Source organism: Maniola hyperantus, chromosome 19 (assembly GCF_902806685.2).
Source record: "Maniola hyperantus chromosome 19, iAphHyp1.2, whole genome shotgun sequence".
NCBI lineage: Eukaryota > Metazoa > Arthropoda > Insecta > Lepidoptera > Nymphalidae > Maniola > Maniola hyperantus.
Genome location: NC_048554.1, coordinates 5697307 through 5715377, shown reverse-complemented (window position 1 = coordinate 5715377; position 18071 = coordinate 5697307). Strand labels below are relative to the sequence as shown.

Below are 18071 nucleotides of genomic sequence, written 5' to 3'. Positions count from 1 at the left end.
TTTGAATCTCCACATGAGGGAAGTAACTGTCTCGTTGTGACAGCGCATATCAAGCTTCTGCGATTGTTAAGTAACTTTGACCAAAGTCAGTAAATGCCTCTGTAAATCGGAACAAAAATCTCAGCCTGAATTTAAATGTACGCTTAAAATAATATTGGTTTAAAGATCTACTTATTTAAATGTTTTGTAAATCCAAGTCCCAACGATATTGGTGTTTATTAGCTAGGTACCTTCACTTTGCAACAAGCGACGGGAGGCCCGACGTGTTCAGGCACGTGGTCGCCCTGAACCGTCAGAGTCACTGGCGCAGTGCACTCCGTCTGACCGTAGCCTTCCACGATCTGGAAATTAACAGAATTTACTAAGCTTAAAAAGAATTGAGTATGATCAGTAAGTAATATGACTTGTAAAAAGAAAATAGGAGTTGTAAAGTTGTTGCATTAAATAATTTTGAGAAAGAAATTATTTTAAATGATACAGCTAGTCCTAAATGCGAAAACATGTTTGTTTGTTGGTTTGTGCTCTAATCACATCACAACGAAGAGACGGATCGAAGTGATTTTTTGCATAGCTACAGACTACCGTTAAAACCCTGGAAAACGACACAACCTACTTTTTACCTCAAGAATTCAAAGAGTTTCCGCGGGATATTTAAAAACCTAAATCCACACGAATCTCGTGTCGTGGGCAAGATCTAGTTTACTATAAAAGTCTGAGAGTTATCCGTAAATCATCAGCCTCCACATGAAGTCAGATGATTGATCACATTTCCTATAAACCTGTCATCAATGATCAAGTTCATATTGAAGTGGAATATTTCCTAGGCACTCACATTTAAACTCACAAGATTTATTATAAATACTTCCCGATAGATTTCAAATATATCGAAATAAATATTGAACTTCATACGTAAAATACTAGGACTTTGAAAGGATAACAAACATTTACTCCTCCAAATTTATTGGAGTAAATAAAGTGACCTTGGCAACAATCACTACTCATATTATAAATGCGAAAGTGTGTTTGTTTGTTTGTTCTAACGAAACTCGCAAAACTAAGCTATTTCTGATTTAAAATGACAAGCCACGGTATTAATCTGTTGGAGTGGACTGGACATATTTTTTATTTGCACTAATAAATACCTTCTGTATCCCAACTTCAAGTGGTTAGAAATACATTATTGGATAATTAGACAGACCTCGTCCGAGTCAACTGTAGAGAGGCCACTCACCAATGACTAATGAGAGATGAAAAACGGAAACAGGGATCACCTGTTTTTATTTTCCTCGATCCTCAAATAGAAACTCAAACCATTTATTCAAAATGGGTACCATTACTCTTCTTGATTGTCAATTATTGACAGATTTATTAGATAATGATGTAGGTAATGGTGATAACTAATTACGTAAATTCGCCAGGATCTCACCAGAACCAGGATCTTTAGTAATGAATGAACGGCCGGAAACTGAGACTTACCAGACATCCAAGAGCGCATCGCGCGAAAGTGAGGACGTTGCCAGCAAGCGGTGCAGATCCAACCACCATTATACGTAACCGTCCTCCCATCCCTTCACGCACTTTGCGGAACACTAGCTTGTCCCAGATTGAGTCAGGACGGATTATTCCCCTGTAAAATAAACCAAAAAAAATTTGTGTAAAGTCATTAAGCAGTTGGTGTCTTTCTTACTAGGAGGTTAAAGAAGTCTTTTATTGGTGCAGTGATTGCAAGTAGTTAAATTTGATCACGCAGCGTACAATCAAATTCAGCGGGAGTACCTTGGATATACCCAGACCGCCATGATTGGACTGCTTGTTTTACGATCAGTTTAACTACTACACAGAAGGAGCACTACTACACGTAGGAGTGGAATTTACTAATCAATGATCTCAATAACTAAACTTATGCTTTTTATAATTAGAATATGAATATCCAACCTTTATCAAATAAAATGAACCAACCTCTTTAATTCTGACTCTTTCGCAGACAATGCCATATTGAACAGTAATTTTTTGATCTTTGAATTTGATATTTCACTCTGTGCCTTATCGTATAATCTGTTCAAGAGCCTCGGCACAGCCGGCATCATCGTGGGTTTGAGAGCACTTAGGTCATCGCCTAGTCTTCTGATGTCTCCACTGTAAAAACCGACAGCCCCGCCTACCATGTATAGAGCATTCTGGAAAAATTCACATACACCATTTAATTACACATCGATTCAAATCAAATAGAATTATTTTTAAAATTTACGCGCAAAATTATTTAGAAAGATATTAGCCTGGTTAAACTTAATTGTCAATGTCTGTTACCATTTTCCTCAAAACCTGATGGACCAATTTTGGAGTGTTATTTTTTTAATTACGTAGATATCACCTCAGAGTAGGTTTAGATGCTACATCTTCGTCTGACCGTGAGGTAGGTATGCACGTGCCTTGAGGCTTAATTTATGTACTCGGATAGTAACTTTTACTTCCAAAGATATGCTTTACGGTATTACACCATCAGTTGTAAATTTCTCAAGCTGTATAACTTTTACCTATTTGAAAATTACTAACCTCACAACACCGCTCAAGCATATGTGCGAGAGGTAGGAAGGATATCATTACGTCGTGTTTCATTGGCCGATGTTCCCCAAGCTGCATGATTACGCTGCACATAGAAGCCACCACATTTTCATGCGTCAACATCACACCCTTGGGCATTCCTGTCGTGCCTGATGTGTAGCAGATTGTGCAGAGATTGTCTGGTTTTGGTGGCTGAAATTTTTAACACTTCATTATTAACATCATTTTCTCTACTCCCTTCACTACCTTCCTAAATACCTTGTTTACTGTTAAATTTAAGGATATTATCAATATTTAATGTTATAATGAAATAAATATATAAATATATAAGATTTTCGGAATCGAAATGGGAAAATAAAAAATGATTACTTTAGTTTGTTTAAATAGTAAAGATTTTTAATCTCGAGTATTCGTTAAGTGAATTACGTATTTAGTAATGCAACATCATTTTTGTAAAGTGTGAATAGTCATATATTTTTAGCCACATTAATATTAAAACTAAAAGCATTAATATTAACAACATTGTTAAATTTATATGCTTAGGACTTAAAATACTTAGATACTGACGTAATCTTAGCAATTAACCTAACATTGCTAACGTTATGAGTCTTGCTGTGAAATCCACTTACAATGCAAGGATGATCTTTCTGCGCTCCCAGTATCTCGACATCGCTGAATTTAACAATTTCCACACCACGACTTTTTGCCCTTTGGTGCGTTGACGGCGAAACTTCCTTTATCGTGACGAGCTTGCGCAAGCACCGTGGGGACTGGTCGAGCAGAAGGTTTGCTTTTCTTTCATCTTCACATACAACCACTGTCATTTCCGCTGGAATATGTAATAGAGTTTAGTTAGCACAAATCGTTTCAAAAGTAAATTTACTATGACTTTTTTAAAGTCATGGCAACGCAGTAAATCTAAAAACAGTATTATCATCATCGTAGCGTTAAAATGTTTAATTTATTATCTTAAAGATTTACCGAAAAAAACTTAAACATGCATTCAATATGTGTTTATTTCAGACAGATTTCCTACACCAAAGCTGTTAAAACTTTATGTAATTATTGGTAAAATGGTATCCTTACCATAATTTATATCAAAATTTATTTTTCGATATTTGTTTTAAGCTGTTTATTGTGATTTAGTGAATACTTTTTCATTTACTTAATAAGTAAATGCTACATAGCAAATGTTATTGGAACCCTCATTGCTATTAAAGTTTAAGTAATTAGTTTAAGTTTTAGTAATTGTCATCAATCATCATCTTGAAAAATCAGCAACTCAGTGCGTAAAAGTAGATGATCTCATACAATATGATCCATAGCCAACAGCTAATTAATAAGTAAGGTACAAAACCCTAATTTATCATTGTAGAACAAATATTTCTATAACAAAAATGGACTTACTTTGATTAATAATGAAGGCACATGCATTGGCTCCTAAGGTATCATACAAGGGTACTATAACCATCGAGTAGCAGTAGGCAGCTTGTTCTGTCATGATCCATTCTGGACAATTTTGAGCATATATACCTGGAAATTACAAAGCATTGAATTTACGATTTCGGGTCTCAATTTATTTTCAAGATTTCAAAAGATATAATAAGTTAATTGAGAGCTATATTTTAAAAGTACTCGCGGAAATAATGATTGTCAAGTCATTTACCAACAAAGGTGCTTTGGCCCGGGGTGAGGCCTTGGCATATAAGACCTGAACCAAAGTTTTTCGCTCGCAGCAGGGTTTCATTGTATGTCTGCCATACATACGGCTTATTTGGTCCCTCACGCCAACCAAGACAGTTGCCATTATCTGCAAAGTAACATAATTACTCGTGGTTTTTTTTTAATTTATTTTGATACTTAATTGTTGACATTTAAGAGTTGAAAAGGAAGAAAAAGAAAATATTGATGTTATCACGGAATAACTAAGATGTTAATCGAGGAATATTCCACAAATTACAATTGATATTTTGTTGCACCGCCTAGATATTCTTTTTTCAATCATCAATGTTGGTATTTTACTAGTATTAAAAAAATAAAACTTGAGATCAACTGTCCCGACTACTCTGTTAGCACAAATTACGTTAACTGTAAACCCCGTGTCGTAAACCCGGTTTTGAATAATGTTAACATTATTCTGTGATGTGTAGATTATCGCATTTATCGCTAATGAGTGGAAACGCAAACCGGAATGGGGTGGGCCCTAGAGTTATGCCTTGATGCACTCCCATGCATATAATTGTGTGAATATCTTCATTTAAACTGACGTTTACTATAAGACATACTACAGAATTTTAACTTTTTAAATCAGCGATTTGAGTATCTATAGGATTTATAGTGTGCTTCAAAAGCAGCCCGAAAAATAAAAGCAATGTCCTTATTACAAATTAGTCAAACTTTTAGACTTATTGCTGTTTAAAGTTTTATTTTAGAAAAAATATTATTTTTGCTCTTATTTAAAAAAAACTTTTCGAATCTTTTTAAACTTATTGTCGATGACAAGAAGTCTTATGATCAAGTAATAAACTGAAGTTGATTCATTTTTCTACATTTCGTAATAAGAAACATATAACGCGTAAAATTTAACTCCTCACGCCCCATTTTAAAAAGTTAAAATGGGGCGTGAGGAGTTAAATTGTGTCAAATTTCATACGAAAGTTCGATTTTAGTATTTGTAGTATTTTAAAGGTGAACCGTACTTTTGACATGACAGTTAACATGAAAGTTTAAATGTGTGCAAACCTGGCCACTTGAGTAATGCCATTTTGTTAGTGATCTGTAACCGTAGTATAAGATTAGACGTCTCACCAAACGTTACTAGAATTCGAGAGTCGATACACTTCCGCGCTTCACTCAAGTTTGTCTACACATCTACAGCCAGCGCTCCAAGCAGAAACGTTGCGAAATTAAAATCAGTGGCATTGAATTTTTGACTTCAATTCAAGGCGCTTTAGGTCCATTTTACTTTGATGTTATTGTATTTCGATTCTCGAATTCTAGCAACGTTTGATGAGACGTAAAATCTTATACTACGGGTTCTGTCATCTATACATCAATAGTTAAACTTACTTGATTCTTTGACACCTCTACGAAAAGTTTCATAAAGTGTGCGTGTGTCGTCGTGTAGATATCGTAGGTATTTCCCGTTTTTTGCTTCCTTGTAGAACTTTGACACGCGAACCATTTCAGGTCCCTGGAACAATAATTTAAGTAAATAAAGGCTTCAAAGCCATCAATCAAGATATTTTTATTGTTAGGAAATGTTAACTGTGACTTCTGGGGTGAAAATTTGTGGGCTTATAATAAGGCTTATTATTATAAGCCCACAAATTAAAAAATCATTCATTTTTTACTTAGTATTTTAATGTATCTATCGATGTTATTAATAGCCTTAAAATACTAGTTATTACTTATTTAAGACATACCTACATTGCAAGTAGGTAGTTATGTCTTTAGATTTCATTAAAAAGAAAGTTTATATTATCATTTTAATCACGTGAGATACAGCCATTTTCCTTAGTCGTCATAACAACTATAAGTGTTATCTACAGTATTATCTTATCAACGACATTTTTAAGCCGTACCTATCTAGCATATTAATCTAAATTTATTACGCATACTACATCTTCCGCTTTAATTTGATTTGTCATGAGAGTTCATTGCCCTGAATCCTTTCAGTGGTAGGGAACCTAATAAACAATCTCTAGTAATCTTTTTAACGCTACTGCTTCGTACCCATTCCCGCTGAATAGATTTATTCGTCTGTAATAGGTCTGTACATTCCTTTCATAAGCATAAATAATGCCTAGTCTTTTACTAGTCTCATTGACCACTTACATCGACACTCGTGCGCTAAAAGCTTATGTAAATAAACTCCGTTAACCCAATGATATATTTGGCCTACAAATTCTGTTTTCGACTTTAGCACGTAACACTTAATACACGTGCCGATAGCCATTATTCACTTCGTATTTTAAATGCGAAAGTGTGTCTGTCTGTCGGCTAGTTTTTCACGGCCCATCTGTTTAACCGTTTTGACGAAATTTGGTACAGGAATGGCATGCATCTCAGGGAAGGACATCCATCCATAGGATTCATAAGGTTCATCTCCAGTAAGCTATCTATATGTACCAAATTTCGTCAATCATAGATGTTAAAAATGTGACATTTGTGTTACATATTATTTTAAAATGAAACGTTTGATACTGTACCTAGGTACCGATCAGTAATTTAGCTACGAGTTTAGCTAAATTACTGATCGGTACCTAGAGACATCCGCTAAGAAAGGATTTTTAAAAATTCAACCTCTAACGGTCAAATTATTTCCTATTTCTTCTAACAGACTAACTACTCGGTGCACACTCGACACTTCGATATTTTTTGTAATTAATCGTTGTTTTTTAACTATGATTTCAAATGTAATTTGATATTTTATAAAAGAATGAGTGATCTGAAATGTTTTAAAATAGGAAGATTTTTCTACTTCATAAATATAATAATAATAACTAATATATATATAATAATAAATATATATAATAATAACTAATAATAACTAATATAATATAATATAATATAATAACTCATAAAAATAGCAATAGCAGTTTTGATCTCACAAAACGATGTTTAAACAGTAGTTTTCATATAATCCCCGAAATCCGAACTCATTAAAGCATTCCATTTATAAACAGGAAAATATAAGATGTTCATATGTTTCGTTTAAAATTAAACAAGGTTAAAAGGAAACAGAAGTTAAACAGAGACGTGTAGCGACAGTTGTGACTCGTGAGGTTAGGTGACCGAGTATTTATAATCGTGGTGACATAACGCACACGTTGTCTGAGATATTTTGGGACACGTTTTTAGGGTTCCGTACCTCAAAAGGAAAAACGGAACCCTTATAGGATCACTTTGTTGTCTGTCTGTCCGTCCGTCCGTCCGTCTGTCTGTCTGTCAAGAAACGACAGGGTACTTTCCGTTGGCCCAGAATAATAAAATTTGGCATGTAGGTAGATCTTATAGCAGACATTAGGGGGAAAATCTGAAAGCCGTGAATTTGTGGTTACATCACAAGAAAAAAATTAAAATGTGTTCATGAGCAAATATTACTATTTTCGACTTTCAAAGTAAGATTGCTATACCAAGTGGGGTATTATATGAAAGGGCTTTACCTGTACATTCTAAAACAGATTTTTATTTATTTTAAGACATTGGTTTATCGTGTAAAATGTCGATAAATTACGATTACAAGTTAGCCCATGACTGCGATCTCACCGTGGTAAATGATGATGTACTCTAAAGTGGTAGCGGGCTAACTTGGAAGGGGTACCTATGGCAGTTTTATTCAGCCTACACTTACGGCGGTTACGCACTCATCCGATCTGAGTAGAAAATACGTTCCTTTTTATTTTGTATGGGAGCTTATGACATCTGTCGCAGATTTTTTATATCCGTATTTTCACGGATTCGGATCGGATGAATGCGTGATCGCTGTTACCCCATATTGGTTTCTACACGGCATGGTACCGGAACGCTAAATCGCTTGGCGGCACAGCTTTGCCGGTAGGGCGATAACTAGCCACAGCCGTAGCCTCCCACCAGACTAGATCAGTGACCATTTTAGAAATTATAAATTCCGAGACGGCCCCTGCCGGGAATCGAACCCGGGAGCTATTGCTCATACGACCACAGCGCTCACCACAGCGGCAGGGAAGTCGTCAAACCTTATGAATTAGACCTGACATGAGCACTTTAATTAAATTAATTAATGATCGTGGTATTGTCTTTTAGCAGGTTTAAGTCGAGCGCACACCGAGCACAAAAATATATAACTTTTATCTCATTAATCATTCTGCGGAGATTTTTTAAGGTCATTCATGGGCGGAACTGAGATGACAGCCTCCCTGTCACTCAAAATCTATATAAATAAAAATGAATCGCCGAAATATATGTACGCACATAACTTTAGAACGGCTGCACCAAATATTGGTTAGGTAATTATTTTTTGTTGTGTTTGTATTTGTTCAGGCAAAGTTTGTATGAAAGAAAATTTTTGGAAAATCCACAGAAAAAGTTCCCGCGGGACGTGGACGAAGTCGCGGGCAACAGGTAGTTATTTATAAATTCTCAACATTATAAGAAGGTTTGGCCGGTCCCACATTTCCGCATTTAACACCCTAGCTAGAGTGTTCTGAGATGTAAACAAGATTTAAATAAAATGACGTTTTGTAAACAAGATGTAGTTGTCGGTAATAGGATGTTTTATATAATATTATGTTTATGAATGATTCTCATTTCTCGATGATAAGCAGATGCTTTAAAATTTTCTGGCATAGCTTAAGAGAAGGGAAATCTTTTACGTAATGTTAACTGTCTTAGCGTGTAGAGTAGTAGTTCAATATTTTTTATTTTTTTATTCAAATACAAGTTAACCCTTGACCTCATCACCAATCTCACCTGGTGTTAAGTGGTGATGTAAGCTAAGATGGAAGCGGGCAAACCTGGAAGGGGTATGGCAGTTTTTATTAAGCCCTTTGGTTTCTATACCTACGGCATCGTACCGGAACGCTAAATCGCTTTTAGGGTGGTAACTAGCCACGGCCGAAGCCTCCTACCAGGTCAAACCAGAGAAAATGTATGTAGGCATATGAAAAATATAACATGCAAATATTTCCTTACTCCTCAGAATTTTTAGTCCTAGGTATATAAGTAGTGTTGGTTGGTTTAGATTTTCTGCTACTTTTCGCTATTGGTTAAGGCTCTTATGAAGCTCTTCCGGTGTCTTGTAAAGCAATGCTTGGTTAATGTATTGATACCGATCGAAACTTTTTTGTGTATGTGTTCTATAAAATACACTCTATTTTATTTGTTCTGTTAGGAATACAAATGATGTAAAATAAAAAACCCGAGATTTTAAGCGAGTCGCTGGGAGACGCAGCTGGACCCAAGCGACATAGATACCTTTGCGAGAGATCAATAATTTAGCAGTAGACGTACCTATCGTACCTACTTTGAATTTACGACGACAACGAATGTCAAATGTTATTCTAAAATACCATGAAAATACCAAATAATACTTTACGATAAGTAAGACAAAAGAAGCGTTTAACAAATTAAAGGTGTTAAGTAACAACAATAAAACGTCACTCATGAACATTGTTTTGATGATAACGATTATATATTTTGGCAAAATACCAAATATGTCACGAGATAATGTTAAAATTACTTACGTTTTGTTTACATGCAATTTACAAACAAACTACAAACTCAGGCGAAAAATACTCAACATGTAAATTAATTGATTCCAATAAATAAAACGCGGTCACCTAAATTAAATGACTAAAAAGCAAAACTGGATGAGTAACAACAATTATTACAAAAACCGACTTCGATACACAAACACTAAAATTGAAAAATAATTTAATTTATTACCGAGTATATTATGTATACAAGAGTTAATATAGTTCCATAATAATACTTTTTGGGGTCGGTGCCAATGAGGTGCCATTGTGGAGTCTCATAAAAATATTTCGAAGTCAGTTTTTATTTTTTTTGTAAAAAAAAATTAATTCACAATTTTTAGTGGCCCCATGGTACTAAAATATGCTATGCCTGGTTAAAAATCTACTGTTTACTAAGCTATTACACTGATCGCGAGCAATTTACTCATATCCGTTGAGGATCTTCACCAAATTTAATTGAGACCAACTTTGAAGTATACCCTTTCGAACAAAAAAAGAATTTTTAAAATCGGTCCAGGCGTCTTCGAGTAATCCGGTAACATACATTTAAAAAAAACTGATGAATTGAGAACCTCCTCCTTTTTTTGAAGTCGGTTAAAAAACATTTTTAAAAAGTTTTATTTTTCTTTACTTTCATATAATTGTGTAGGTACAAATGATGTGACAGATTTTTCCATTACTTTTCAGATTTATCCCTAATGATGCAGGGTACATAACTCCTAAACCATTCAGAGTTTCAGGAACTGTTCATGGCGAAATAATATTGTAAATGCCGAGTATAGACTTGATTATCGAATTCCTCAATACTGATGCTGCAAGGTATTGAACTCCTAAGGCGTGGTGATTAAAGGACATCTTGAGAAAAGGATAGGTATGTCGAGAAAAGGACATTATGAAAAAGGACATATTGAGAAAAGACCATTATGCGCTGAGACGAAAATCTACTACACAATATATTGGTTGTTGTTTTTTTGGTGCGTTCACAGAAAATATGAGAAAGTAATTTAACACTTTAATGCAAAAATAAAAAATATTGATGAAACTAACGGCTTTTCAGCAGAAACACGACATGTGAGTGACATACGCATTGAGATTTCTTACAATAGCCATGACATATACATTAAATACTTGTACTGTCGATTCTAAATTTTGCATTAAGCATAAAACGGAAATACGAATCAAGAATTGTATTGACTGAGTGAAACTGACTGAGTAGAAAAAAAAGTGAGTGTCAGATTTTTACATTTTTCAAATAAATTATTTCTTCATATAATGTGTACGATGATGTAATAATATGTACAGGAGAGAAGAGCCAAACATTAAAAAATCATCTAGAAATAACTCCATTAATCAATTCTCTTTTCAAATCAATCACTTGTCAACAAAGAATGTATCAATAGTAACATCCGGATAGCTATGCCGTGTACCTACTTCTTCGTAGAGATAATTTTTTTTTAAATCATATTATCATAGTCAAAGTCAAAGTCAAAGTCAAAGTCAAATGATTTATTCAAAATAGGTAATAAATTACTCTTATTGATGGTCTGGTATGGTGTTAGATTATACCCGCGACTTCGTCGCATTTATAATATTACTATGGATTAGAAACAACTACCTCGTTGGTCTATTGGTTGGCATGTTCGACTGCGGACTGGGTTCTATTCCCTGGCAGGGCCAAAAAGTCAGGTGTTGGGTTTCTGTTAAGAAATTCTCAGTAGGTACTAGCCTAGAGTTCGGAATTTGGTAGTGTTTCAATCCCGTGCTACGGAGACAACGTCCTGTACCTGTACTCTCTCCGATCGTGTTTGATTTCTGTCCCATCGGGCTATGAGATTGAGGGAATAGAGAGTGCACCTGTGTAACGCGCACATACTTGTGCACTATAATGTCTCCCGCGCAGTTAGCTATACTAAGTTAAGCTATCTTATTTATTAGTCATAAATTAGGCTATATCGTAGTATAATTGAGTAGGTAACTCAGCAATAAGAAAAAAATCGATGAAAATACTTATAAGACGTTTCCAGTCAAAAACTACTAACCAATTTAAAGTGACTCAGCGCTAATCATTGGCAATCTGTACAATATGCTGAACCATAATGTGTGTAAAATTTTAGAATTTAGAGTATGTTGTCTTCATCCCGTGACTCGTCTGGAAAGTGTGCCAAAAATTTCAAAACTTTAAAAATGCTTTCCCTAATGTCACATGTCGACTTTTAAATCGGTTGCCATGCAAGCCATGTGATTTTGGAAACTTTTAGCGAGTTTTAGCTACAACAATTATTTTGATTGATTTAGATTTTTTTAATGTCGATGGGAACACTTTTGATTTCCTTGCATTAAAAGTAGCCTATGTCAATCTACAGTCTTCAGGTCTGTAACAGACAGATCAAACAGAAAAACCCGTCGATTAGTGACTCCATTATGGTGTAATTAAAGGACAAACCACGAGTAAGAAACAAACGCATTTTCCCCATTTAATCATATTAGTAGTAGGTTTGTACTTTGCATACTTTAGTTACGAGTTACTGTAATAATCCGCTGATGTGTCACAAATCGCGAATGAAGCGAATTGGAAACTTTTTCTCGATAAAATTGACTCACGAATTGCTACAATCTAGTTTTATTACTGAAAAGCTAAGCTTTACTTTACAGTTATGGCACATAATTATAAAATTTAGTAGATATTTAATTGCCCATGCGAAGTTGTCATAAAGAAACAAACAATTTTGGCACAAGATGAATCTAACTAACTTTTCTACACTCTGCTACATTGTGGTTCAATCATTTTCTACTAGTAGGTACCTAATGCAAACAAACTCTGGTTTTGCCTTTGACGTTTTCAAGAGTCGTAAATCACTTGAATGTGTTAAATGCATTACCATTTGCATATGATTTTGAGTTTTAGTCGAGGATAATGGAAGGCTTAGGCAAAATGTGCTTAATGAAATAAACAATATCTAAATATATAAAAGGAAAAGGTAACTGACTAACTGACTGACTGATCTATCAACGCACAGCTCAAACTACTGGACGCATCGGGCTGAAGTTTGGCATGCAGATAGCTATTATGACGTAGGCATCCGCTAAGGAAGGGTTTTTTGAAAATTCAACAACAAAGGGGGTGAAATAGAGGTTTGAAATTTGTGTAGTCCACGCGGACGAAGTCGCGAGCATAAGCTAGTTATTAACGAACTAAAAGAAAATTTGAATTTTTTAGTAGATATGTTTCCCTGGTAATCCTCCAACATGGTTGGCGTCTAAGCGGTAAGTTCTAGAAACATTTTAATGAAGCTTACATATTTTCCGCAATCAAGTTGTAAAGTACTACATACAGTGCTTGCTAGCTTTTATTTCAAACAAGCCGTATAAATTATTAACAAGTAGAGCCTCAATAGCTCAACGGTTAGGAGCGGACTGAATTTCGAAAAGTCGGCGGTTCAAAATCCACCCGTTGCACTATTGTCGTACCCACTCCTCAGACAAGCTTCTCGCTTATTTGGAGGAGGGCGGGCACAGTAAAAAAAAGTAGTGAACGATAGCAAACTTTTAAACTCATTGAGCTTGAAATGCCACCAAAACTCATATTGGTATTGCAAAATCCATATTCATATCATCAAAAATGTCTGTCGTGATCTCTATCTAATGACGAGAAACTTTGCCAACAATCACAACTCGATTAACAGCGTCTCAGATACGGATTACAATAATTCTTTTTTTATACTTGTTACCGGTGCCCACTATTATACTGTGGTCAGCTTCTATTTTTTCCAGTTATCTCTTTTTAACAGTTTTTTAACCCCAATTTATGAACACAACATCATGGACACTATAAAGTATACCCACTCGTAGTTTCATCACATTTTTGTCTTTGATACATCGGTATATATATTATATTACTATAGCATTGAGAATCGCACAATGTTACTTTTTATACTAATATACATTAAGAGTGTAAGGGTAATGATCTTAACAAAATCCTTCCTAATGATCTATTTGTAAGGAAGGATATAATCTTACTTTTAAGGAATCCGATTGATCACTCAAAAGTATAGGTGGCCGAACGGGTGCGACACCTATACAACAGTTACAGCACGCCATAGTAGCTGTCCTTTATCACTTATTCACTGTATTTTATCAACTTCATTCACACATCACTGATTAATTGCGCAATCAGCATTGGTCATTGCTTTTGATATCACTTCCAATATATTGTTAAGCGTAACGCTCACTTTTGTCACTGATGCCACAAAACTTACGAAAACTCGAAAAATAATTTGGTCTAATAAAACTTGAGGTCTGAGTCAATCTCGTCACTTTCGCTAGAGACTTCTGAATACTGACATGAGAGTAGCAGGTTGGGCAGCTCTTGGTACAATGAGTTATAAATACCGCCCGAAGATGCTCTCTGCCAATTCAAAGAGCGGCAGTTTGGTTTAGGACATCTTGAACTTTGATGCTCAGATATAAGGAACAGAACAGTCATAACCACATATTATGATGCATCAGGTGCAAAATAGTATTTTATACGTATTTAATACATTTTATAGTTCTAGGTTATAAGAGAAACACGTTCATTGACCTTTACGTTGACATTCAGAACAATTTTAATTTTTGCTTAAAGATTTGCAAGGCTTTAAAAGTAGGTAATTTAAGTTTTTCATTAAAAAAACATTTCCTTAAAATGTGCGGTGGCTTCAACAGAAGCATTTTTATTTTATTTTGAGAATGATTTTATTGTACCTACCTGGGTGCAATCGAACTTTGCTTGGTGTCTTTCAAGTTCTTTTTGCGGGAACACATCATATCCATTCATATAAACTTGGAAAGTATACATACTATTTAAATTTTAAAACAATCTCTAGATTCAAAACTTCATCCAAATCGTCACAGCAGTTTCAGAGAAACCATTATATTATATTTCTAATAATACTAGCTGCCCCGGCGTACTTCGTATCGCCTAACAGTCGATTATTTTTCAGGATTTTAAAAAAAAATTATCTCCGTAAGAACCATATGGCCCCGTACTCGAAAGAATATTATTATGAAAAAGAATTAGCGAATAAGCGTTACAATGCAACTCGCTCTCCACATTATACGTTGATGGTACTGGTTTTTTATACATAATATAATATATTATGTTAACCAAATAAATCTGTTAGTGTTAATTACCTAAATGGTATTATGTTCGAAACCTTTACACAAGCGCCACCATCAACTGTACAAAGTTTCAATTCAATTGCATGAACGATACGTGAACGCATAGGTAACGACATTGACACAAACATTAATATTATAAATGTTATTTGTTGGTTTATTAGTTTGTTGGTTTGTTGGTTTGTCCATCAATCACGTAGCAACGGAGCAACGGATCAAAGAGTTCCCACGGGATTTTTAAAAACCTTCATCCACGCGAACGAAGTCGCGGACATCAGCCAGTTGTTATATGAGACAGATGAACTGGATATATCGAAGTTTTCGTAATATAATGCTTATCACACGATTAAAGTTTAAAAAATGATTGTTTTATCGATCAATACTCCTTTACACGAATAGGCATGTCTATCATACAAAGAAAATCTTTATCGGTTGTGAACCTTTTTTATCTACTTATGACTTACGAAAGACTTACTCAATAGCTTACTATATATGAATAAAGTAGATACGTTTTAAGTACCTGACAACACGTGCAAGGTCATAAATGCCACTGAGTTTTTACTTCCTGTTTTTTTGCAGCAATAACTCAAACTATCAATCTTTATAGTTTATATTTATTATTAAGTAAACTAGTAGTACCACACTTTAAATTAAATATTTTGCTAAATCGTTTTTCGGTAAAATAGATTTTTAGCGAAAAATTGTGTTTTTGGTTATGATTTGGTTTTTCGTCAGACATAATTTGGATTATAGTACTTACTTATCTACGATCCGTTGTTCTACTTCAGTGTGGGTGATAACGTGAGGAAACCTGCATGCCTGAGAGTTCTCCATAATGTTCTCAAAGGTGTGTGAAGTCTGCCGCCTTGTCCGGCGTGGTAGACTATGGCCAAAACCCTTCTTACTCTGAGAGGAGGCCCATGCTCTGTAGTGAGCCGGCGATGGGTTGATCATGAAGAATTTTGATATAACCAGTAGTAAAATATGCCTGATGAAGTGTTTTTAAAATTTTCCTATTCTTACAATTTTTAAGGCCGACTCTCATTAATGAATCATCATCGTTTTCTCAACCCATCGCTTGCCCACTACTCCTTTCAAAATGGTCGACTTTAGGTCGTAGTCCGTCATACCAGCCAAGTGCGGATTGACAGACTTAATTTCGAAAATATTATGGAGAACTTTCAGTCAGTAATGCAGGTTTCTTTGCAATATTTTCCTTATGTATAGTCCGTGAAGGGTTGAGAGGGCAATCGGGGTATGAGGCGGGGAGGGCGCCCCGCACCCCCGCACGTCACTCGCGCTCGCCCGCACCAGGTTTGCGGGTGTGCAAGGCATTCCCTCCCCGATTGCCATCTCCATCTGTAGCGCACTAAGTATAGGTGGATGTAATAATGGATGTATTGGCATTATTAAACTTACCGGCTCAAGTAAGCTCTGTTCGTGTAGTGTGACCAGGGGTTTCTCTGGTTTGGGCCGTGTGCTGAGATAGAAGGCCGAGGCAGCTGCAACGCCCGTCAGCGCCAGGGCCCCCGCTGATCCGCCGACCATCCATAGGTACTGGTCTATTTCGCTCACTGAAACAAAGAGAAAAAAAAAATATTCAACAAGTGATTATAAAGGAAATTTCACGTATAGTTCTTGCATTTCACGAAGGCGAGTGGCTCATACGTAAGGTAAAGTAAATGTGTGCGTTTGCGAGCGCTTGCTCGCGACTGATTGGTCCGACTTCACGCAAACTTACGCAATGTCCTTGTATACAACGTAACCACAAGTAAAGTTCACACGCCTTCGTGAGTTGCAAGAACTGTACCTGTTCCTAAATCTTTTACCATTTCTAGCTCATCTTGTTTCTTCTTGCATGATTTTACTAAAGCATTCAGATGTCTACTCTGCTATGAGACAATTTAAAAATTCAGTTTTTTAACGAACTGAGCATTGAGCATGATAAGTATGGCTACATTGGACATTCCATACGTATATAATATGACGCGTAGCAACAAAAAGATATTTACTGTGTCGGCTTTAAAATCCAGACCTTACAAACTATTACTCTGACATCTTGGCATCTCCAAATCAGGAGATACGATAATGATAGTTCTCATTTTTAGGGTTCCGTACCTCAAAAGGAAAAACGGAACTCTTATAGGATCACTTCGTTGTCAGTCTGTCTGTCTGTCAGTCTGTCAGTCTGTCTGTCTGTATGTCTGTCTGTCGGTCTGTCAAAAAACCTACAGGGTACTTCCCGTTGACCTAGAATCATGAAATTTGGCAGGTAGGTAGGTCTTATAGCTGGCTTTAGGGGAAAAACTGAAAACCGTGAATTTGTGGTCACATCACACAAAAAAAAATTAAATTGTGGTCATGAACTAATAATTAGTATTTTCAATTATAAAAGTAAGATAACTATATCATATGAAAGGGCTTCACCTGTGGATTCTAAAACAGATTTTTATTTATTTTTATGAATCATAGTTTTTGATTTATCGTGCGAAATGTTGAAAAAATGCGATTGTACTACGGAACCCTCGGTGCGCGAGCCTGACTCACACTTGGCCGGTTTTTACTATAGGACTTACTCCGAACCTTGTACTTTCGATAACGATCGCGACCTCTCTTGTCAATCGCTGGATTACTAATAATCATGCACTTCTACAATCTATAGTACGCGACAGGTTGAGTCGGCCATCGGGGTATGAGGCGGGGTGACGTCCCGCACACCCGCACATCACCCCCGCTATCCCGCACCGAGTTGTGGATGTGCGGGGCGTCCCCACCCCGTTTGCCATCTCGACCTGTCGTGTACCTACTAGACTTGTTTAATGAAAATAAAAGTTTACGAAGGATAATAGAGTTCATCGACCTCAATATAAAATTGTTTAAACATTATTTTTATTCTATACCCTGAAAGAATATCATAAATACAATAAAATTAACATAAAATCACAGAATCGCGTCAATTTTAATACGGAATTTTAAGACCGAATGATAATAAAATACATTTATTGCATACTAGCGGATACCCGGCGTGTGCTATTACGCTAAAAAACCGGCCAATGCGAGTCAGACTCGCGCACCCAGAGTTCCGTATTCGGGTATTTTTGCGACATTTTGCAAGAT

General features: G+C 35.7%; 1 protein-coding gene across 4 annotated transcripts in view; it reads right to left on the bottom strand.

Annotated features, from left to right (window-relative positions):
• The window catches only part of LOC117991042 (long-chain-fatty-acid--CoA ligase 5), a 74639-nt gene that overhangs the window by 8804 nt on the left and 47764 nt on the right, over nt 1-18071 (bottom strand). For 3 of the 4 annotated variants that reach the window (XM_034978585.2, XM_034978583.2, XM_069504892.1), the window contains exons 3-11: nt 16374-16528; nt 5632-5755; nt 4229-4372; nt 3970-4095; nt 3192-3391; nt 2554-2754; nt 1960-2177; nt 1477-1627; nt 231-341 (exon numbers count right to left, since the gene is read on the bottom strand). In XM_034978585.2, coding sequence (XP_034834476.1) covers nt 231-341; nt 1477-1627; nt 1960-2177; nt 2554-2754; nt 3192-3391; nt 3970-4095; nt 4229-4372; nt 5632-5755; nt 16374-16528 — 1430 coding nt within the window. Of the gene's footprint in view, nt 1-230; nt 342-1476; nt 1628-1959; nt 2178-2553; nt 2755-3191; nt 3392-3969; nt 4096-4228; nt 4373-5631; nt 5756-13817; nt 14192-16373; nt 16529-18071 lie in introns of those variants that run through there. The other variant, XM_034978587.2, reaches the window with a different exon arrangement.